Source organism: Acipenser ruthenus, chromosome 13 (assembly GCF_902713425.1).
Source record: "Acipenser ruthenus chromosome 13, fAciRut3.2 maternal haplotype, whole genome shotgun sequence".
Taxonomy (NCBI): domain Eukaryota; kingdom Metazoa; phylum Chordata; class Actinopteri; order Acipenseriformes; family Acipenseridae; genus Acipenser; species Acipenser ruthenus.
In genome coordinates this window covers 37,522,394-37,547,156 of record NC_081201.1, presented here as the reverse complement: position 1 = coordinate 37,547,156, position 24,763 = coordinate 37,522,394, and the positions used below count along the sequence as shown (strand labels likewise).

Sequence of the window (24,763 nt, the reverse complement as noted above, 5' to 3'; positions counted from 1 at the left end):
AGAAGATACTAAATCCAGAGTTGAATCTTAAAGAAAGCATGTGATAAGAAACACAACAGACCTTGAGTTGCTTGGTCTTTTCCCTCAGTGTCTGCTGGTAAATCTGCAATTGCTCTGCTGCTTCGGGTCCAGGCTGCCGGGCCAGAATGTGCTTCAATTCTACATACAGCTTTTCTTTCTCCTGTGAAAATACACATCGACACAGCAGGATTAAATGCAAACCTATGTTAACTAGAAATATGGAGTACAGCAACTCTTCAAAGTTATAAAACTTTTCCCCCATAACTACCACCAATCCTTGACTGCCCCTTACCTTATACAAAGAAATAAGAGATAAATTCCCTCTTCTTTCTGAATGTGTTCATGCCAAGGACTATCAGATACCAATGGTTACATCTCATTAGCCTTAAGCACTTGTAAGGCTGCACAACTCTTATGCAAACACATTATTAACATTGTCCTAGCAGTTAACAGTGGAATAATTGGTCATTTAGCCTGATCTAATGCCGGAGTTAGCAGCGTCTACTGAGAGGTTGTGTTATTCATCTCTGGAATTCCATGGTGCATGGTCAGAAAATATATATTCATACCATGGTGCCGTACCTCATGGTAATGGCCATGGGTAATTTTGGCAAACCAAAAAGGGAGATGTCATTCCTGCAGTACTGGTATATGTTTGAGAGAAGCCACATGTTTGGATGTTTGAAAAACCTAGTAGATAAAATATATATATATTGTGTATTCCTGTGTAGAACCTGGTCAGCAGCCAAAAACCTCCATTCATCATCTAAAAATATCTGTGGGTCTTTTGCATTGTTTACATGAATAGTATATGTTAAGAATATTGTGTGAGGGGTATCAAATTGACACAGTAATGACTTTGTGTCAATTTGATTATCAGTGCTTAGAATGGAAATGTTTTCTTGCTCTAAGGATTGTGAGAACATACATACATACATACATTACTATATATAGAAGTTGACAAGTGTAAAATGGTTTCATGAGAGGGAGCAACATTAACCATGTCCTTGTGACAATATAAAAATACAGGATTCAATAGTATACATTGGTGGTAAACCATTTGTTTTGTGCTGTAAAGGAATGTCTACCTAGCCAAGATAAATCCCTAAATCATATAAAACAAGAACAGGGCAAGGCATAGGTACACTGAGAAGCAAGGGTGGACTGTCACCCACTGCAATTAAAAAATAAAATACAAATGCTAACATACAGCAGATGCTGTCAAAACATAACTCTATTCTGTTATAGTATATTGAATCAGAAAGCAGAAACATTGAACTTCAAGCAGTGTGTAAACAATAGATTAGACTTAATAGAACTGTGAGATCAATAAAATGTACTTTGAGGTAAGTCCTTAAGGTAAATATGGCTTCCCTCTGGGCTTCTTCCTAGTCTCCCCCAGTGCTGTTGTTTTAATTGCTAGACGAAAGCAGCCCCCAGAGTGGTCTTATCTTCAACCGTATCCTAATTTTTAAAATAAATCTTCTGTTCGGCAGCATCCAAAATGATTCATCACTCAGAACAGTGTCTTTGTTTGAGGCATAATGCAATTGCCTGCAGGTTCAGTAAGAGGTAAACTGTTCTACAGAGGATATTCAGTGCTTGAAATCTGTTCTATGACTCGATAATCCATTTACATGCTATTGCCTGGAGTCAGATAAGGCACTTCTTGGACTGAAAACACTTTCTTCAACAATGTATTTCTCTTACGGATCTTTACTGCTTATCTTACGACTGAGTGTTAGAAGAACATAAGAAAGTTTACAAACGAGAGGAGGCCATTCAGCCCATCTTGCTCGTTTGGTTGTTAGTAGCTTATTGATCCCAGAATCTCATCAAGCAGCTTCTTGAAGGATCCCAGGGTGTCGGCTTCAACAACATTACGGGTGAGTGTTGGGGAGGCTGTGATTAACATGAGAGCGCTACGAACACTTGGGTCAAAACCTCAATGACCATTTTAAAAGTCTGAATCAGCACATACAGTGCACTCTAATACTGAATCCAGATGCAAAAGTCACGAGTATCCACTTTGTAGTCTAATTAGTCTTTTTATAGTATACATACTTAAAATATAAAGTAATTATAGCTAATGATTTAAACATTGAAAGGGAGAGTGTAATTAACGACAGTAAATAATAATATATTCCTAATGTTAAAGAAAAAAAAAATCAGGATGTAACAAAAGCTCTGCATTGCTTGTAAGAGAACGCTGAAGTCATGAATTAAACATACCAACAACCGTTTCATCATACGGTATAAACACTTTCTAAAGACTAGTAACACCCATAGGGAGGCCTGGATAAATATATTATATTACATGTAACCAGGTACACTCTGTAAACCCCTGAACCAAATTAAACTATGGAAAATGTTTAGCTTCCCAACACGGCCTGAAAGGCAGTACTTATCTGCCAACTAAAAAAAGCAATTTACCCCTTACAAGATCTACAGAATACATTTCTATTTGTCCAATGTTTTCTATTTTGTTCGCATTTCTGGCAGAGTTTTAAATCATGCTGATGGTTTTGGTTTTACAGCAAAAAAAAAACAACATAAAAAAAACAGTATGCATACTTAACAATGTATTCCTCTAGTCAGATTTGATACACTGCTGGATCACAGAAAGAAATATAAGGCTTTTCAATGTTTTTTTTTGTTTTGTTTTTTTTTAATAAATTTAGTCGTCGCCAATTATTTTACCCCGATTTTCACCCCAATTTAGCATGCCCAATTATTATCTGTATCCCCGGCTCACCGCTCGCAACCTCCCCGCCGACTCGGGAAACGGAGGCTGGAATACGCGTCCTCCGAAACGTGCTCCCGCCAAGCCGTCATTTTTCGCACTTCAGATCCACAGCAATGCCACCAGACCTATAGTGCCGGAGGACAACACAGATCTGGCGGCTCCGCTGCAGAGCCACAGGCGCCCTATCGGCCACAGGGGTCGCTGATGCGTGGTGAGCCGTGGATTCCCCTGCCGACCTAAGCCCTCCCTACCCGGGCAGCGCTCAGCCAATTGTGCGCCGCCCCCTAGGAACTCCCGGTCACGGTCAGCTATGACATAGCCTGGATTCGAACCTGCGATCTCCAGGCTATAGGGCACATCCTGCACTCCGCGCAGAGCGCCTTTACTGGAAGCGCCACTCGGAAGCCCCCGCTTTTCAATGTTTTTATTATTTTTTTTTTTTTTTAATTTGTTGAGAAAAAAGCCATATAGCCTACTTACTTTAAAATGTATTTTGGTGCTCAAGAAAAAAAAAACAAAACTCTTAGTTCCTGCAGTCTGATTATCTGGTGCCATCTACAGATCTTATTTAGCAGTATATATGTATGGACAAATTTCAAAAGCACGATTTGCAAAGGTTTTCATTATGCCGTTTACCATCTGTTTTTAATGTGATTTAGTCACTCGTATGAAATCAGATGGATTTTGTGTGAAGCTTAACCAGCATGTAAATGTTTATCAGAAAAAATACAAATAAAAATAAAAATGTTATAACTAGACTAGGGGCACGCAGAAAAATCTGATATTTAGATGACATCTGAGAATACCTTGGGCCAACATGGTAGGAGAGATGGTGGGTGGGAGGCTGGGAGAGAGGGGGTGGGGGGTAGGAAGGTGGGAGTGGGTGAGTAATAAAGAGTCGCATCAAGACATTTGAGGGAGGATGGTAACTAAGTATTCAGATGCAATAAATACCCTGGAACAGGATTTTTTGTATTTTTACTTTTTATATTAATATGCCTTCATCTTCAGAAGTCTCCCTCGTTGAAACGGTTGAAACTGACCTTATTGATATTGAACTTAAATCTTACACCTTTGTCCTACTTGCCTACTTGAGTATTTTGAACAAACAACCCATTCCCAGGGAATATAGATCAGTGGGAAACATTTAACAAGCCACAAAGCAGTTCCAGAAGATCTTAAATCAAGACTGACAATGAAAAAATTGGTTTTCTCAACGTGTTTGGTTAAGCAATTCTAGATAGTTTGTGTACTGCAAAAAAAAAAAAGAAAATCAACCCAAGATCATTAAGAAATTGGTCTGCAGCAACTTCTGTATAGTGAGTCTTTATTATTCTAGCTACAGTGAGTGCTGCAGTGATGTATTATTTTACAAAACAGAATTTTTGAACATGCTGAAGCATTAATGTCAAAAGGAGTAGCAGTTTAGGAATACATATATATATAGGAATCCTATGATTTAAACAACGTTATAAGCACAGAGCAGTACTGCTATGGAGCTCTCTGCCTAGTGCGAGAGGCACTAACCATTTTAAAAGCCTCATTGAAAACGCTTTGATTATACAATTAAACAAATAACTACACTGAGATTTTTTATTTTGCTTTGTGTATAGCAATCTGTGATGTTTGCAATGAAGAAACCAATCATAGTCTAAGTTTGCCTTATCGTAAAAAAATAAAAAAACATGCACTCAATTTTAAACTTGGGTGAACAGTATGTGGAAAGGACAAATGGTCTGGGTTTGAAAGAACCAGAAAGATTACAGATTCCTGAGCTGAGACAACCCCAGGGGAAACAAGTCTTATACTGCATATAGCACTAGACAGATGTAACTCAGTACAGTGTTTACCTGTAATAGTAACTCTTTTTCCACAACCTCCTCAGTCTTTGTAATCAGTCTCTTCTGTAAGGTGTGAATCTTTTGGATCAGCTCGTAAGTGCTCGGGTCACTGGCCTAAGGAAAGTAATTTAAAGTTGTTAATACAAGTGAGGGAGGGAAAATCAACTTGCTGACCCTCAAGGCTCACATGGTGATTTGCAGATGTTCTTTGTAGGATAGCACATTTTGCTACATCTGAGCAGGGTTAAATGTAAACACAAAGAAAAGGCTGATAAAGATCATTCTTCCTGAATGTGTTTGAGCCAAGGACAATCAGATACCAATGATTAAATCTCATTTGCCTTAAGCACTTAAGGAAAACAAATAATTAAAGCTTTTCAATGCACATCTCTTAGCATATACTTTATTTAAAAGTAAATAAAACATTGCTGTGTATATAAGGCGTCTGCTAAATAAACAAATAATAATACTAATGGTGTGTAAAACTGGAACAGAGACAGATATAGGTTAATTACTTTAAAATAAGTTTAACACACAAATACAAAAATAACACCTTATCGCCTTAGTTGCCTTCCTACAGAACCTCAGGATACATGTTTACAATTGCAATGCAATAAATACTATGGGTTGGTTTACCTCTAGTTTTCTCCATCTATGTACATTCATGGGGTTTTCAAGTTCTTCCTCCAGAGCCCTGCACCTGGTCCGTTCTTTCAAAAGTTCCCTTTGCATGTGGTAAACCTCCCGTCTGCAACAAAACCGAAATAGCCCTGGTTATCTATTACCCTTATATCACTACCAGAGTCAAAATTTGTGGAATTTACAAACAAAGTTATAAAAGCAAAATCTCACAACCTTTTTTTCATTCAGGTTTTATGCATTAAAATTCAGAGGAAGACATTGCACAAAATCAAGCATATATTTCAAAATTATTGCATTAACAGGTAATAATAAGCAATAATAATAATAATACAAACATTTGTCAAATCAGAAAAAGTAAATTTTAAACCTAAATGTGTCCGTTTATCATATTGAATGTTTCACTAAATTCACTTTTTCAGGACTTTAAAAAGTCAGTCGTTATATATTGACTATTCTAACTAAGTTGGGAAACTAATGGCCACAAACATTTACTTAATACCAAGTATCTAAGAAACAGTGTTAGATGATTATTAATAGAAATACAGTATTTACAAAAAATAAATACAAAAAACTCAGAATGCAATTATAATCAGTTTATAACACAACAGGCCGTTTTCTAGTAGAAGTGTGTCATTCGTGGGCGTATAGGCTATTTTTTGTGTATTATCCACATGCCAGAAACCTTGGTAATAATGATATTATAATTCCTGGTTAAAATCATCAAGACTTAAACATTGACGTGTGAACTAAAATGACTGAACAAGGCTGCACGTATGGGTAATAGAAGCAGAGGCAAATTGTTACCTGAGATCCTCCACATTAGCCACTGTTTTAGTCAAGATGCCTTTCTCTCGCCTCAGCTTCTTGATCTCCAGCTTGAGCAGGCGAATGTCCTCTACCCTCTGGTTATACTGTGTCTCCCCCTTGTTCAGCATGGACTGCTGGATTTTAATCCTCTCGTAGAGCAGGGCCAGCTCATCATTGCGACGCACCAGCTGTGTGCCTAGAATGTCCCGCTCACTAATTACCTACAAAGAGAACATAACCAAGCTCTCAAACTGCTATTGCCATTTGCACATTTACTGGATGGTAGCACATCTATAGGCTCCATCTGCCTCATTACCCTCTAACAGAATCTCTTCATGCTGTGATCAATTTATGCCCCAAACTTATGGTGTAGAAGCAAACTAGCCAGTGTTATAGCCATGTAAGTATGACCTGTTCTGATGAGCCACCATATCATTGAGCTGAAAAATGAGTGATTATTTTAATGCCCTATTACTTTTTAGTTGCACGGCAGGGGATAATGCCACGAACATTATCTTAATATCAGATAATTGCTGTGACTTAACATTAAACTACTGTGCAATCTTGTTAACGCATCAAGCTACACCACTGCTTTCCAAATATGTTACAGGATAGTGGATCAAACTACAACTGAATTATTTGGACCAAAACAGATTCATAATAATCTAAATAATGTATGCTCACAGAAAATGTTTAGTGAATATGGTCTCAGTTAAAGTTAAGTGTCTTGAAGAAATCAACTGAATGTGTATGTAACTTTTAAGATCCCTGTTTCATCTGAAGGCAAGCTTGCCCTTTCGGTTTAATGAACTTGGAATCAAACCAAGCTGTGTCCTTTTGTCTTCCTGTAAACAGTGAGCTAATTGAAACAGGAACCCATTTCCGTACCTGATCCAATTCCTTCTTCTGTCTGAGTCTTTCAGTATCAGCATCAGCAATGATCTTCAGCAGCTTTCTCTCCTCTACCTCCTGATTGTCAATGAACTGCTTTGTCTCCTGAGCCTGCTGTTTCATCTTCTGCAGCTCAGCCTAGAGAAAGAAAATACATGTGGCCTAAAGTGCATAACAGGAGCAATGGAGGAGAGCACATTTTTTTTTCTCTGCAGGTAGAATACGTACTGTAGCACTTTCTTACTTTGAAAACTCATGGGCATAATGGCTATAATTGTGCATGGCCAGTCTATTTGACCATTTCGATTTGGTTACAGTCGGTTTAAAGACTGGTGAAATGTGTCACATTGATAATAATTGGAGGCTGAAGTTTTCCATCTACATACAGGTCAGGTACATCCAAGCTGGCTTTACTCCCAGAATACCCCATAATGCTCTACTATTATGGGTTTGTTGACATTTTAACAAAATGAAATCCACACAATGTAGAAACGCATTTACTGGTAACTGATATTTCAGTGAGCAGAAATGTGTCACTACATCCCCATGTTGTTTATTTACTAAACAAAACTATGAGGAACCACTGTTTCTTCTGTATACTATGGAAGCAGTGGATGGGTTTTTTACTCACTAAGCATATTGTAATCTTAACAGCATGCTCTTCTTTTCAACTCACTATTCACCACTGTATTAAAGCATGAATCAGTATTGATATGAAGCATTACATTTCCCCATGTTAACCAGGAAACCACAGCCAACTAAAGCAGGACAAAAGACAGCACATAGTGGTCTGTGCTAAGAGAGTTCCCACATGTTTTAATCCCTATCGGGGAAATTCATTAGTGTCCTAAAGCAAGATTGTATTTATTTAATAACAAACCCATCGAGACAAACAATGAAGCATGTAATAAGATTTTGTCAGAATCAATGCTGATTCGTTGCCCTGTAATAATCAGCCCAACCTCTATGATGGGAACCCAAAGAAAGTGTTGTTATTAACCATGACCATGTTTATATGATTGGGGTTTTGTATGGCATTCATTAAAAAAGCAAAAATGATTTTTGAAAAGCCAATTAGATTTTTGTTTTGGTTCTACAAAAGAAAAACTTCAAGCCAGAACAATGGGCTTGAGGTTTTTCCATTCAGGTGCATTTATTTATTTATTTATTATTTGAAGTAACATTATTTCAGAATCTTGCCCTCTAGGTTTTGAGAATCTACATTGCCCTATCAAAAATCCACTTCTGTGTTCTAAGTTTCCGTCGTTGCAAACACAGTACATTTCTGCACTAAAACCACAAGACAGTAGTAGAAAAAAGAGTTTGCTGCTGTTTTCGCATTAAGTGAAGCCTTGTTACATCTGGAAAACAGTAGTGCATGTACTATCCTATCTACAGAATAGCTATATTAGTAGCTGCTCCTGAATTCACTTTCAGCACCATCAGCAACCTCATTTGATGCTTATTTTATTTTATATAAGGTTACTGTGATAACCTGTACTGGTACCACATTTCTAGTTCATAGGAAATAAACTACATAAGAGACACCAAAAGGAACCTCATAATCAAGTTTCTACTGTGCTAACATTTATCAATACTCTTATATTTTCACCAGTTTCTTGTCAGCCAACATTCTGCCCCTCTGCAAGAGGTGATACTTGCTGTTACTATGCTACCAACAACACTTTAATTTTTTTCCAAAAATTTCCCTTCAGATCAAAAAAATGAATGTAATGAGTAGGTGGCAATAATAATCACTAGTCATGAACTTTATATAACATATCAGTATACATGCATATACTGTATACAATGTGATGTTTAAATTAATATAGTTTGCACATCAACATCTGCTGAGCACAGACGTTTAGAAAATTAAACATGGTTTGGAACATTTTAAATGGGGGTAAATCTTTTTTGTTGACAGGGAGAGTGGGTGCATCCAGATTAAACCTAAACTATACCTTCACTAAAAGCTCAAGCATTAAATAAGCAGTGGCTGTGAGTGAATATACATGCTATTGATTATCTCCCAGAATATACCTTTATTAGATAGTGGTGTTCCAGCTAGATGCCCTGCAATGAAGAATATGACAAAACCGTGAGAGACTAGATAGGAATAGTACATTTATTAAAAACTAAAAATATGTTCCAGCTTCATTCATCCTAGACTCAGTAATCCTTTAGTAACAGAAAACAACAAGGCTTGCCAGAGAATGTAAGATCTACAGTTCCTGACAGATTTCACATTCATCTAGTGAGTGGTTAATCCTGTATTGCCATTTATCTAGGGGAGGTTCATCCTTATTCAAAGTGTAATACCGGTAGTGTATATAACCCAGATTTATTACAGTGGCTTCCTGCCATAAATCTGGTTCTTTTCAGGCTTAAAGCTAGCATGTAACTCCAGATTCAAGTATGTGTTTGTGGCTTGAAACTGGATATTCTAGATTACAGTCATTTGAATCTTAAAATCTTTTGGATTGGTAATGTACATGGAAACAAGTTTTTACCTAGACTGCTGTAAAAGCTGGTCCCCCCAAGTTTAGGGAATAAACCAGTGTTTTTAATAGAATGTCTGTATTGTGTTGACTTCATGTTCGTACCTGTTACTACTGACAGATAATGCTTGTAAATGAGATCTTAAAATATACAGTACACATTTGTCACCATTTTCCCAAGGAGCTATTGACATCCTGTCATATCCTAATATGCTGACAATGGCTAAATACTAGAGAAGTTGACAGAGTATATCTGGAAAATTAATGAAAATGGCTGTTAAGGAACTGGAAGTCATTTTTCTTCAATGCTCAGTCAAGAGAGGGATGACCTTTTAAAGACAATATTTTTCATACTTTGTTTTCCAATTGTCTCCACTCTGTCCTTCTTAGCTGCATTTCAAATTCACTAAACAGCAAGTGTTGGGTGGGCTTGCCAGAGTGGGATGCCTTAGAAGTTCTTCTTCAGTGGCACTCAAAGCCAATGCTTTCCATAAATCTCTCTCTCGCCCTGGTTTTCATTATGACATGCTTTCTTGGCACCAAGATAAAAGTCTACCATGGTGAATATGCACAGTAACATTTGGTGCTCATAAGGCTTTTTACCATTCTTATTTTGTGTATGTACTGTGATAATGGTTTTTACTATACCTCTTTGAGACTTACTTTCACTATGCTGTACTAAACTTACCATGGTATTCTGCAGCAAACTTAGGGCAGCATCATATATCAACAATTTACCAAGTGCATTTATGAGTAATCCTCATGAAATCCATGAAGAAATTGCATGGTTTGTAAAGCCAAAATATGGGTTCAGTACAGTAGTGGTCATGCAGAAGGGATGTCTTGTGTTATGCAAGATTACTGTTTCTGTAATAGATGAAGACATTCAATTAGCTCTTCAACCAAGAGAGACAGATGGAGGGATATGTGTTAAATGAGAGAGATGCATGTAGCCCATCTCATGGCTGAAATAAGAAATGTATTGTAGGATATGAAAGCTATTAGATTAGCTTCAAGGTTTAGTCAGGCATGTGTGTACCAATAATGTTCATAGGAGGCAAGCCGAGAGAAAAAATATGTTAAAAGAAAGTACAAAAGTGGCCTGTTTAAGTAAATTGGTACAGTGAATCTGCTCTGTTTCATGCATTTATATAACCAGCTAGGTTATGAGTGTTGGGGCTAAATAGCTGTATTAAGAAAATGGATGGGTAGTTGAAGAGGGTATATAGGATATTTAGTTATGTGCAGTAACTACGGCTAATATATATATATATATATATATATATATATATATATATATATATATATATATATATATATATACATATACAAGACAAAATACATAGGTTGAGCTTCCCATAACCGGGATGTCCTGTCTTGGGGTACAACTGATAAAGAACTTAAGCCTGCACACAAAGATACAATTACTCAAAGGTGCAGTGACAAGATAGATATAGACTGACTCAATCTGGCAGATGACAAAAACACAAGAAAGGAAAATTGATGCTTTTGACATAAAAATGTCTTAGCATTATAACAAAGGTGAACTAGCAACAAAAGAAAAATAAGGGCAGCAGTGTGGAGTAGTGGTTAGGGCTCTGGACTCTTGACCAGAGGGTTGTGGGTTCAATCCCAGGTGGGGGACACTACTGTACCCTTGAGCAAGGTACTTTACCTAGATTGCTCCAGTAAAAACCCAACTGTATAAATGGGTAATTGTATGTAAAAATAATGTGATATCTTGTAACAATTGTGAGTCGCCCTGGATAAGGGCATCTGCTAAGAAATAAATAATAATAATAAGCTGGTCTATATAGTCCAGTTGTGAATGTTCTTTAAAACCCCTTTGCTGCTAAGGGTTTTTCCACCCCCAGTGCTAAAATATGTCGGTGCCCCTAAGGCTGCGAGTGAGTAATTGCAAGCGATTACTCACTCGCAGCCTTAGGGGCACCGACATATTTTATAATATAGTATTATTGCGGATGGTGCAGCATAGCCTGGGACAGTATACAGCAATCAATAACGATTGATTGGTTCTGAAAATAACTGTTGAAAATACAATAAAAATTGACAGAAAATATCTCCTGTGGGTCTGCTAAATATTGTAGCCATCAGCGTTTGCTCAAATAAAAAAAACGAATATAAAACTCTTCAGTTTGTTTATTTGACAGCACTGAAGGGGTTAAAATGTGATGCCTTCTATCTCCCTGGATCATTAAACTTAGATTTCATTCTAAAAAAATAAAAATAAAAAATAAAATAAAATACGTGGCTATCAGAATTAACTCGTCAACTTGCCAAGGCCCTTTTTTTCAGTCTATCGTTTGTTACTGCTGTATACCAACAAACAATATTTGTGTTTTGGACCACTCAGGTATATGGAAATACTAAATATATTTAGAAACGCCAACATTTTACATAAACTGTTGAGAGAAATTATTTCATACAATAGCTGTTTTGGGGTTCAATTTAAGTTCAACAGTGAACCACATTACATTCTGTTTATCATCTTTCGGCTCCCTTAGGTCTGGGTTCCATCTAGTAATGCTATGTATTAAAGCAACTAAATACAGCTGATGAAAAGCACCACAGCTTTAAGCTGATTTTATCTTCAGTTTGCCTTTATTTAATCCCCTTTATCTCTAATAATCCTCTTGTCCCCCAATAGTATCCCTGATATTTACCCATAAAACTATGGAATTAATTATTTGCACTGGTTTTCAAAGGACTTTTAAGATAGCTTGTCTGATCTTTGAGGTCATTCAGATTTACATTATCACGAAGAGAAAGCAACCACTCTCTCTTTCTAGGGGAAAAGTAAGTCATTACTGTCATTACCAGGAAAGTCAACAAAGTCTAATTAACTTGAAATTCTAAACAGTAAAACTGAAGCCTTAAATACAGTGTATAGCCTAATATTCAGGATACATTCTGTGTAAATTGTGTTTTAGAAAGAGATGCATCAATGTCCTTCTTAAAAATGGTTTGGTTTTCCATGTTCCAGTGTTTTAAAATAAAGCCTTAATTGGAAATGTGTTTTTTTTTCTTCTTTAACTGGAGCTTCCATTGACTCAATGCCAAAGTGAAATGACAATAAACACTGCAGCTATGGCTCCAGGCACTGCTACCCAAGCACTATGGGCTCACGTCAACACTCGGAATTTTTTCAGTTACTCATTACTAATTTATTTACTACGCACTTCATGAATAGATTTGATTTCACCCAACACTCATTTTTAAATACACAGCTGCACCTTGAATAACAAGAAAGCACATGAGGCAAAGGCAATATTCTCCATAAGAAAATCAAAACTGTGCTCAAAAACACAGCAGAGGTAATTTTAGATGCCTCATGGTATGGTTACTATATATGTCTATCTACTCAGGGGAGGCACTCTGTTTTTGTCATACTCTTTATGCTTTTTTTGGGACTTGCTTACTCCAGAAGAGTGGGTAGATGTTATTGCTCTAGAAATTAGTAAAGGGAGTTGCTTTTGTCTGTAGATAGTGATGTGGTACTACATATATACATTGTGTACATTTTTGTGTACATCTCAGGGGCCTGATTTTCTGTAAGTTTTTTGCATGCAACTGCATTTTTCAAAAAGCTCTGCTGAGTGCCTTGCTCTGGGGACAGCCCAGTGCATGTCGCTGTGTACACTCTAAAAGCAGACGTTTCCAAGAATTGTTGAACTTCAGATTCGCAGTTACCAGTATTTTAAAAATGTATTCAGTTAATTTTGTATGCATCGATGATCAGTTAAAAATAAACATGGAAGGACAAATCCCTGATTGATATTTCACCAGGCAAGTCCCACCATATGTGGCTAACACTTAATTATCCGGTAGTATTAAGAAAATAGATGGGTAGTTTGGGGGGGGGGGGGGGGGGGGGCATGTAGGATACAGACTGCTCATTAATAAGATAATGTTTTGGAAGTGTTCCCTGGTGGATCGTCTAGTAAATGCACATCTGCTTGGAGAGCAGGTTGAGCCATGCAAGCTTGAATTCTGCTTGTGCCAGGTTGTTCATCTTGGCTGGGAATGAGCAGGGAGCGCATCAATGGCCACTGCACCACTGTAGGGTTAGTGTGGATAATCAGCTGAGGATAGTTTGCCTGTAATATTCTGCATAATGAACTGTAGGGTACTGTAATTATGCTGGTCTACTTATTTTGTATTCAGTGTGTCATTGTTTTGAAACCACTACATGTGTCTTTCCAGAGCACTCTTGGGTGAATACATTTATCCCAAATTAAGCATTTACTCTGTTTATCCAAACAAATGGCTTTTTATGATATTTTAAAAAATGTTGTGAAAGGAACCCAGATATGAATGTGTACCTTGAGTGCCTCTTTCTCCTTCTCCACACGCTGATGCTCCATATGTTCCTTCACCAGGGCTGCCTCCTTCCCGCTAATCTCCTCTTTCATCTGGTCAATCTGGTGGTTCATTATCTTCAACTTCCTCTTCATTTCTGTAATCTCATCCTGACAGAAACCAAAACAAAACAGTGGCCCAGATTCAGCCACATTTTCAGACAAGGAAACCAATATTTAAACCATGAAAGTGAAAAAGTGAATTTAGCTTCAGCAACCAGTGATAGCTCACTTGTAATGTATTAGGGAATCAACAGCATTTGTATTTATGAACATATGAACCCACCATGAACCCACCAGAACAAACCCAATCTCTGTATTTTTTTTTCAAATGATTATTACTGAATTGTTCTGAAGACTAGACAAGGCATTTGACACATGGTGTCGCCATTTAGTTTTTTTGGCGTTACGGTTTTATTAAGTGATGAACCGAAAAAGTTGCTGGAGTTATGGTTCTACTAATGCATATTAAAGTTGTTCTTGTGTACAATGACTGCCTAATTATTATTATTATTATTATTATTATTATTATTATTATTATTATTATTATTATTATTATTATTATTATAGCTACATAAATATCAAACCTTAATTACAGTACCATGATGAATGTTTAATCGTTGGAAAAGATGTAAATAGCTGAGATTAATTACTACAGTACGCTATAGTCATACGATGGGGTGGGCAGAAAAAAATACATGAACTGCGTCTGTAGTATACGCGGGCGATAATGGGTGTACAATGAAATCTGTTACTGCTCACAATTCTCGGATTAAAAATGCATCCAGAGCCCTACATTGCCGGAATCCTAATGTGGATTGGACACCCTCACTTCAACCCAGTAAGTTAACGTTTCTATATGTATTAGTGAAACGTATATTCAATGTATTATAGAAACTGATAATTGATGAGTTTGAGTGGTGTTAATTTTTAATAACCGAAAATAACTGATTTTTCCATATATATATATATATATATATATATATATATATATATATATATATATATATATATATATATATATATTAGCTCAAAGAGCCAGCTGCCCTTTACATACATACGTATATTACAGATAATATAAAATAATATTGAAATATCAAACCAACCAAAAGAAAACAGTACTAAACAGAAAATGAATGCATACCTGTGCTTCAATGAGGTTCTTGCTGTAGAGGTTCCTGTCAGATCTCACTGCCTCATACAGGTTCTGTTGCTGCTTCAGCTTTGTGTCTGCCTCAGCAATTTTCTTTTTATAATCGAAGATCTGCATTTCCCTCACTTTAATATCTTCCATGTGCTGCAGGACCTGCGGATGGATATTCTATTAAAAACCTTGTGATATTTACAACTGTATGTTATCTCAATGTTTTATTTTTCATATAATATATTATTAATGTGATGCTATTGCTTTGTAAACTCTGGTTACTCTCGGGTATGCATACCACACACACACACACACACACACACACACACAAATACACTTGCGTCCCATTACTACATTGATTTTACAAATCTGTTCAATAAAAATCATTTTCTACTTAACGTTTGTCTTTCATCTCTTTCATTAGTGAAGGAATGGGTTAACCTTGTAGACAAGCTTTGGTAGGCAGACTTGTAGAAAAAGTAGCTCTGTGGGCATTGAGGTGTGAGTCTAATTAATTGATTACCTTCCATGCTACATTGAAAAACATTGGAGATTGATTGGCTCTAATTTTAGAAAGTTTAAATGCAGTGTTTAGTATAAAATGTCTGTGTGTACTTCAGAACAGAGTAGCCAGTGTATAAATCGGCTTACCAAGCAATAGAAATACAACTGCACAGAGTGTAATCTGCTGTTTAAAAAACAAACTGTCCATATTAACGAGTGGAATGAAAAGCAATGCATAATACCTAAAGCTACAGCTAGGCAACATTTTAAAAAAAAGTATTACAAAGCTGTAGTGATTCCTTAACTGTGTAGTTTTTAATATGTTCTCTATTACTTGTTCTTTGAATATGTACATGATAGTTCTTTGTTCATGCATGGTAGTTTCTTGACCTCATATTGGTAATGGTATAGAATATGGTGAGAATATGTTCCTTCTTTGACATGTATCATTTTAAATTCCACAAACCAATGAAAATGTGTGTTATATTAACTATCATCTAAAGAAGTATCAATCGCTAATGGTTAATAATCTCAGAGTTATTGTTCAAAACCATACTTGGTCGCTACATGCATGACATCTGGTTTCAGTTTTAGTTAGTACCTCCAGACTATGCAGCCAAAATTAGCTGTTCTTTTGCCCCAAAAAGTCTACAAATGTTTTAGCAACTTGATATGGTTTTAGTTCACGCAAGCCACCTCATTAGCAACTTTTATTCAATGTATTCTGATAATGAAATCTTTTGTGGACTGCCTGCCTTACCTTTTGTGTTAGTTCACTCGCTTCGTTGATGTAGCGGTCCCTCTCCTTCTCTAGCTGGTAAATGATCTTTCTCTGTTTCTGGGCCTCCTCCTTGTAGTTCTGGATCTCCTGGTCCAGGTTCTTCTTAGTTTGCTCGTGGAGCTTCACTAGGTTTAACTGCTTCTGGGTGGCACCTGCAGCCTTCAGCATGTTCTATAGAGGGATGAATCCCAGAGGTAGAGAACAGTTAAACAAATGGATAGTACACATTTAAAAGTATCTGAACATACTGTAATTGACTAAGAAATTTGTGTCTATGAATTAAAAATAATAAAGGTGACAGATATTGTACTAAATCTACAACTAAGTCTCCAAGGGAAACATTAAAGGGTTTTTTTTTTCTGTAAGAAGTTAAAAAAAAAAAATTGAACATTTGAAATATTGCAGGATCCATTTCATATTATAACAGAAACATCAACTTAGAATGTTACACCTTAAACAGGAATTGTAATAAATATGCAATATTATAAAGATACAGCTACAGGTATCTAAAAAGACAAATACCACAAGCCTACCTTGTTTAAGATGTCTCTTTCTCGCACCAGTTCTTCTATTGCTTTCTTATCAGTCTCTGCTTGTTTCTTCTTGGATTCCAATTCTAAAACATAAAGCATGCTTTAAAGATATATATTTTTTTTAACCCAGTGACAAATGGCTTTTAATGGCTCATTATCATCATTTCAATCATTAGAGGACCCTTACCGCCATTTACTAATTTGAACAGACATTAACCACTGAAGAGTTCTCATGCACTTCTTTGATGTTGCACAGCCTTGGAATCCATTTGAATTATCTAAACAGTGATGATATGTAGCTTTGACTCTGCTCAGATCAATTAAATAGACCCCTTTGTGCTAATTTGAACATGTCTGTGTTAATTTTAAGCAGTTTCTAAGGGGAAATTGGTTCAGATAAATGACATTCTCATGAGAGTTTTGGTGGATAAGCGGTATGGAATAAACACAGATCTCCTTGCCTCTCTCCAGCCCAGTGATCTGGTTTTTCAGCATGTCCCTTAGCTGTTCCACATCTAATTTTTGATCTTCTATCTGACGTAACTTCCTTTGGGTGCTCTCTCTCATCTTGGTTAGTTTGGATATCTCATGCCGCATGTGAGTCACCTCCTCTTCTTTCATCTGTTCGAAATTAATGGTACATTTGTTTAAGCTAATTATTTTTTTCCCAGACATTTTATTTTCTTTGCAATCAAAGGTACAACATGATATATGTATTGTTTGTTTGTTTGTTTGTTTGTTTGTTTGTTTGTCTGTGTTGTACAGTGCCATTCACTTTTGTGTGTTTCTTCTATTCAATTGAGCTGCAAGCCAGGTGTTAAAGCTTCTTTTCAACACAGTACTTTAGCTTCACTACTGCTGCAGTACTTTGTTGTGTTACTGTTTCATTTTAATTTTGTATGCTTAGTCTATAAATATAGATTTGTGACAGTTACCCTGTTGTGCGTTACAAGTAAAAATGTTCTACATGTAATGTCTCTGCCCTTTCAAATCCAATGATTATACTTAACTTTTTTTTTTTCCACAGAATTATTTTATATTACTATTATTGTTAACGTAAAACATGTGTGCCTATTATATGTAAATCCATAATAAATGGCATAACCTCCAGGATGTATTATAAAATTAATAAAAACCAACAAAACTTTGACAGATGCCACAATTGTAATTTTAATGAGTGGAGTAATTAGATGTATTTTTGCACTGTAAATCGGCATTATAAAACTGACCTCATGTCAGTCCTGTTATCTATCAATAATACCTTTGCATCTGCGAGCTAGTAGCTCAACAAACATAATATGATACATTAAATGTAAGCTGTAAACTAAATAACACAATTGCAAGTCCTCACTTCAATCTATTATACTTGTATAATAGAATCCTGAACTACTAAGAAACCTTAACTTTTTTGTATGTTTATAGACTAGACCCATGGTATATATATTCTTATGATGAATTTTAACTTTCTTTTCAAAATGCAATTGCAAACAGTTCACACATGACAGCACAGGTCCTCTGCACCTGCTTTTGAATAAAACTGTGCAAAGGAAAACTAAATAATATTAAGCATTTTTGTCTGTCTGTGGTCCCGTGTCCCTCTATTGCCCCCTAGTGGACATGACAACTGTTGCAGTCGACTAAAATGTATTATTTATTCACACATACTACAATATAATTTTATACATTGAAAGGTATACATGTACATAAAAAACATTCTAATCCATTTATGATTGCACCAATATTTAGTATCTATTTTTTGGGGTAATACACTCTGTGAAAGGTTTGATGTACAGTACTTCTTACCCTGACATTATACTTTGAAAAAGCATTGCTCTGTTTCTTATTTTAGTTCTTACACTAATATTTCAACAGCCTATTCATACCTTAAGATCTGATGCCCGTTGTTGATTCTCTTGTGCCAATTGGTCCAAGCTTATGGCATTCTGATCATTCTCCTGTTGGATTTTGGTGTTTCTGACCTGCAGTTGTTCTAGCTCCTTTGAGGCCCTTTCATTTAGAATCTGTTAGAAAATTGAAAAAAAAAATCAATTAATATATTTACATTTTGAGTGAATTAAAGTACCCACTTTTGAAAATGAGGTAATCTCCAATAACCAGATACAGTGCCAAGCTTACCCACTTTAATTTGTCTCTGGGGGATCAATCAACTCTACACGTGGTGACACAGTGAGTCACCATGACAATCCATTCCATGTGTCATACGGCTGGCTTGGTTTTCAGATTATTATTATTATTATTTATTTTATTTTTTTTCAGAAGTACTTGGGACCCCACGGAGGTGCTGTGCACAGTAAGACCAGGGTCTTGGGTTCCCAGTGTACCTTTTGTTCCCGCAGCTGCTGCTCCATCCTCTGCTGCTCTTCTTTACCCCGCTGGTTGTGCAGAGTCAGCGTTTTGATCTCTGCCTGTTTAGTGTCCAGTTCAGCTTGCATTTGCTTTATCTCCTTTTCCAGTTTTTCCTTTCTCCGAGCCTCACGGGAGCATTCATTCTGGCTCACCTGGATGTCCTGCTGGAGCTGCAGAAAGGAAAAGAAAGACAAATTGAACCCTGGAGCGTCTAAGATACATTAAACACTCAATTACAAAATCTATTGTGTCTCCCTTATGCAAAATAAAGTTTACAATGGGAATGTGCCATTTATTACTTACAACATGGTGGGTGTGCTGTCTGTTAACACTAGCCCTATCCTAAAACAAGAAAGCTAACTAAAAGATATATTGTATTATACACTATCACGACCACTTAACCAAGCTTAGTTACTATGCACTACTGTTTTTAATAGTGTAAAATTGATCTTGTCAGAGTTGAAAAAAAAGTACACTACTGCAGAAAAGAGCAAGTTAAAAGTTAAAGAGCAAGTTAAAAGTAACTGTGTGATGATGGAGATAAACAAAGTCTACAATAAAGAATATGGCTTTATTAGAATTCGTAATGTTTATCTCCTCGTACACAACATTTAAAAAAAAACTATCGCTCAAGAATGCAATGCTGTGTGGTATAGTATTGTGACACAGTAGACATATACTGCATTTTTACTGGTCTATACAGTTTTGGTTTGTTCAGTATTTACCTGGGTCATATTCTCAGACACTTCTTCTTTCCAGGCCTCAATCTCTTGTTGCTTTGCTGTAGCCTGGGTTAGACCGTCTCTTAAGTTCACTACTTCAGTCAGTAGTTCATCTCTTTCCTTTGTTAGTTCGTCTTTGATTTTCAGTAAGTCCTTCACACTTGAAAATATAATTCAATATTACTTGTAAAAGACATAAATATAAAATAAATAAAAGATATAAATATAGAGAGAGATACAGATATGGACACATTTTGAGTGAATATGATTCAACTTGTCACCCCAGGTTATACAACTGTCCAACTTTGGTGGGCAAGTTTGTGATACGCTAGTCAAGAGGATTAATACAATTAGAGGCAACATAAACTGTACATTATTAACTTCATGAAAAGCATCTTTGGATAAAAAAGGAGAACATTTACATTTTCTTAATTATTTCATGTTTGTCCTCTATTATTGTTTTGTTTTTGGATTTTTAATCTTGCACAAGAAGACACAAACTATATACTGTCAGATTCCTTGTGAAGCAGGCTTCTTTATTGGCTGGGAGGAACAGTGGATTTACCTGTGTTCTTGGCCCACAGACAAGCCAGCCCCCTGCTCAACCAGCTTTGTCAGGTTAGCAATCTCCTGTTTCAGGGCATGAATGGTCTCTTTAGCACGTTGTTCCTTTTCATGAGCTGCATCCACCATTTTCCAAGCTTTTTCTATCTCCTGTTAAAATATCAGGATTTTATTCTGTCGTCTTCATAATTATTTTGCAAACATTACACACTGTATATGTGCCACTGTTTAGATCACTAGAATTGGACCCAGTGTACTGGATATAAAAAACAAATGTGTGTGTGTATCATAAATACCTTTTTCAGTGAAGCAATTGTTGTCTGATCTTCTTGTGATAATTTCAACGCTGTTGCTACTTTGACAGAATTAGATACTATTTCAGAATTTAGTTCCCTACATTTTGACATGAGTCTTTTTTCGCTTTCATGGGATTTCTTCAAGGCTTTGTGGAGCTTCTCATACTCAACCCGGAACTTCTCCAGGCTTTTATCTCCCATTAGCTCGTGGAGAACTTCCTGGAAATCCCTTTCTAGGGTCTCAAAGGCATTTTCTTCAACATCTGTCTTTTGGGCCTTTTCCTGAGAGCAGACAAATTTATACATACATCTGCATTATATCCATATCTTATTAAATCCATATCTTATGAGTAGGCAGGTACAGTAACATATCTTTATATTATTATTCAATGTGTTTTCTCTTTCAAATATAATTCCCTAAACAGTTAACAGTAACATTAATTAGTGCAAGTAGTGTAACAACATTCCAAAGTGTATGTTTGAATAGCATAGTTAGTGCACAAGGTAGTAATAATATTACTGCAATATAATTAAATAATCATTTACTTTCCCCTTTTTTAAGACCTTACCTCCGTCATGTTTCTTTTTTGTTGGTTTCTAATTCCAGGTAAAAAAAAAAATAGTTCACAGAAAAAATAAAAAAACACTACAGGGTGAAGGTACAGTGAAAGTACACTGGTTGGTTTTAAAAGTCTTAAAATTCACCAGACTGCTCCGCAAAATGTACACATTTGGTCAATTAAAACAGCTTTCTCACACAATGTATGAGTTTCCTCGTTGGTTTGTTGGTGTGGACTCCAAGAAACACAGCGCGTCTGTCAGGTATCCTAGCGACGACGCAGCATTCGGCTCTTGCGGTATTGCGTCACTCGCACACAAAAAAACAAATCCAGAGTTGCGTGTGCGTAACCTTAAAATAGACAGCCAGACGCAGTGGTAGGTTTGTACAAAAGTGTTGCATATACTGTACCTTTAGTTTGTATGTGAAAGATGATCCCCGTTCCACAATTACATACTCAAAAACAGTACCCCGTTTCCACGGAAACGAACCAAGAAGTGATTGAAATCAAGGCATACCAAGCTATTCTTAATCGCGTTTGTAAACCCACTCCTTAATCCTACAAACTGTCAGAAGTTGACCCAACACTAAGAAGGAAAAAAAAAAAATCGCATTTTCATACAACAAAGACATATTTAGAACATTCAGTTTTAACTCAAAATGTTAATTCTAAAAAATAAATAATGTATTCTTCATTACGTTTTTATTTGGCATTCCATTTCTGAACTACCAATTTTTTTTTTTTACATAGCAATCCAATTTTCTTAATTGTCTTCTTTAGATCTGAAAATTAATAGCCCGAGAGGTGACATTAGAGAAAACAAATACATATCTCGTGCGCACGTCTTACTCTGTGTGTGTGTGTGTGTGTGTGTGTGTGTGTGTGTGTGTGTGTCTACTGTCGTCTCCTGCGCTCCATATGCACAGAAAATGGTATTACAGCTAATCATTCAAGTCACAACACAACGACTACATTTGAGACAGATTTGCAGTAAAATTAACTTGGAAACAAGAAAGAGGAGGGTGGGGGCCTTTAACAGCATGTATCCTAGGCAGCCGTGTACTGGAGCTTTATACCAAATGACTTCCTCTCCTTTTCAAAGTGCTTTACTCCCTGCAGTCTCACATTAGTGTAGCTTCACTCTGTACTCCAAAGTGACAGTCTACAGCATTTGCCGGCCGTGCTAATTCTGTGTGGTCCAATGGTTAAAGAAAAGGGCTTGTAACCAGGAGGTCCCCGGTTCAAATCCCACTTCAGCTACTGACTCATTGTGTGACCCTGAGCAAGTCACTTAACCTTCTTGTGCTCCGTCTTTCGGGTGAGACGTAATTGTAAGTGACTCTGCAGTTGATGCATAGTTCACACACCCTAGTCTCTGTAAGTCGCCTTGGATAAAGGTGTCTGCTAAATAAACTAATAATAATAATAATGATAATAATAATAATTCCCCAATACTATGCTTGGCATTGTTGTTGTCAGCTAAATATCAGAAATTATTTGCTTAAAATCACCATTAGTCCAGTTCCCAGCATGTGGAAGAGCATATCATACCAACACAGTCACATTATCCATACGTTTCTTGAGCTGGCCAAAATATTTTTGTGGATAAGTGAGACTGCATAAATCCAATGGAAGGAGGGAGCTCTGGGGTCTTCTTGCGGAGCTGTTACTGCTTTCTATATAATTTTGAATCGCTAGAGGGCGCCTTAATCGTGTTTAAAATGTAACCTTCCTCGTGCTCACTTGTTGATTGACATTTGAACTTTGCCTTTTATGTTGTCTTTGATTAAATATATACTGTAAATATAAATTAACAAGAATAAAGCTAGTAAAAGTCATACACATAGCACAAAATGATTGCATACTGTTGAATGCATGACATCATGTTTGAGAGAGATGTGAGATTATGGGATGAGCAGCGTGTCCTGGCAACCTACTGAACATGCTGTGTTTGGCTGTGTGCTCAAGGAGCCAGTTCAAATTAGAATTGTTTATAGGGAAAGAACATATAAACGTTGCATCTTTAACCCCAAACCTAGTGGGATTTTAATAACCAATCATTTCACACAATGGGAGTGTAAAGTTATATTGCCCTGTTCTGCCTGATTTCTTGAGTTGTGTATTGTTAAAATGACTACGCATGTTGTAAATCAAAATGGATCTAATGGAGTAATTCAACACACCCCGCACCCCACGCCCCCATGGCAAGCTGACGTGGCTGGGGTTGGGTTAAATAATTAACAGTCAACTGTCACCATAGCAACGAAAATGATTACGTAAGACGCAGTGGAGATAGCATAGTCAGGAGCCTCAATATGAGGCAAAGGCAAAACGGGTCTTTTAAATTCAGACAGTTACCGTAGGATGGGGTACTTGAAGATGTAACAGCTGCTAAAGAAAGTGAGCTAGCTAAGCAAAGCTAGCAGGTGTAAAGGTTGCCCCTGCACTGGAGAGCGAGAAAATAATCATAATTACAAAAAACATAATCATACTCATAAGTGCAAAAAAAAGTGCTTGATTAATAGGTCACACTGAGTAGCAACATAGGTCAGGTTTAGGTGTTTAAAATGCAATTAGCAAATACATAAGTGAGAAAATAAATAGTGAGTCTGCGGTGTGTGCTGCTGTGTTTGCATGCACAGAAAGAAAGAAAAAAACATGTAATAGTTTTGTTTTTTCGTCATTCAGAACACTGATGCTCGAACAGGTTGTGGTAAAGTTCGAGGGGAGGATATCTGGAATAGACACAGGGACGAGAAAGAGAAAAAGGACCTACCAGAGAACAGCACTGATATAATTACGAAATCGGGGATTAGGAGCGAACAGAACCAAAGCGCAAGTCTGCGAGCGAGGAGAATACGAGCAGCTGTCTAAGGAGATCGAGCATCTGAAACATCTTCCAGTGAAGTCATGGGCAACAGCGTCTCGAGCATCCCGACTTTGCAAAGAGGGCACCAGAACAGATTCCACAGGCTATCGAATCAACAGAAAGGTTATTTATTTATTTATGTATTTATGTATTTACAGATGTGTTCACTAAGTCGTGTGGCACTATCAATTTTGACAAATATAATATTATGTTCTATGCAGTACCGTTCTGTATTCAACACGTGTTAATTACCTCAATTCAATAATTCCTTGTTTGAACAAAATTTGCCATGCATAATTATATAGCAATACACTTTTTATGCATGTACTAAGGGCTTTTAACATTATAAGTACACGTGTCTGGCGCGTTTGCTGGTCATGATTGGAGCCCAGGATATATGTATTTTGGAACGGTGCGTCTTTATTGTTAATATTATAATAACAGTTCATAAGATTGAAGCGCAGACGGATGCGGCTTTTTACATTAACAAATAAACAGCGCATGAATAGATTTTCAACTGTTGTTTAGATGCTGTAGTCTGTATGACATAGCTAGGTTACCTTTCTAAAAGTGAAAAATCATGAAGTTATTCTATTAT

General features: G+C 36.6%; 2 protein-coding genes across 2 annotated transcripts in view; one reads left to right on the top strand and one right to left on the bottom strand.

Annotated features, from left to right (window-relative positions):
- The window catches only part of LOC117418126 (cilia- and flagella-associated protein 58), a 32,545-nt gene extending 10,860 nt beyond the window's left edge, over window positions 1-21,685 (bottom strand). The window contains exons 1-16 of the mRNA XM_034030740.3: window positions 21,306-21,685; window positions 20,737-21,018; window positions 20,442-20,590; window positions 19,880-20,036; window positions 19,130-19,324; window positions 18,671-18,808; window positions 17,249-17,408; window positions 16,788-16,870; window positions 16,234-16,425; window positions 14,970-15,131; window positions 13,790-13,936; window positions 6,946-7,086; window positions 6,055-6,278; window positions 5,245-5,356; window positions 4,618-4,722; window positions 62-181 (exon numbers count right to left, since the gene is read on the bottom strand). Coding sequence (XP_033886631.1) covers window positions 62-181; window positions 4,618-4,722; window positions 5,245-5,356; window positions 6,055-6,278; window positions 6,946-7,086; window positions 13,790-13,936; window positions 14,970-15,131; window positions 16,234-16,425; window positions 16,788-16,870; window positions 17,249-17,408; window positions 18,671-18,808; window positions 19,130-19,324; window positions 19,880-20,036; window positions 20,442-20,590; window positions 20,737-21,018; window positions 21,306-21,314 — 2,376 coding nt within the window. The 5' untranslated portion in view covers window positions 21,315-21,685. The remainder of the gene's footprint in view (window positions 1-61; window positions 182-4,617; window positions 4,723-5,244; window positions 5,357-6,054; window positions 6,279-6,945; window positions 7,087-13,789; window positions 13,937-14,969; window positions 15,132-16,233; window positions 16,426-16,787; window positions 16,871-17,248; window positions 17,409-18,670; window positions 18,809-19,129; window positions 19,325-19,879; window positions 20,037-20,441; window positions 20,591-20,736; window positions 21,019-21,305) is intronic.
- Window positions 21,686-23,672: 1,987 nt separating this feature from the next.
- LOC117417835 (E3 ubiquitin-protein ligase NEURL1-like) overlaps window positions 23,673-24,763 on the top strand; it is a 61,861-nt gene continuing 60,770 nt past the window's right edge. The window contains exon 1 of the mRNA XM_034030205.3: window positions 23,673-24,288. Within this exon, the coding sequence (XP_033886096.2) occupies window positions 24,207-24,288 (82 nt within the window). The 5' untranslated portion in view covers window positions 23,673-24,206. The remainder of the gene's footprint in view (window positions 24,289-24,763) is intronic.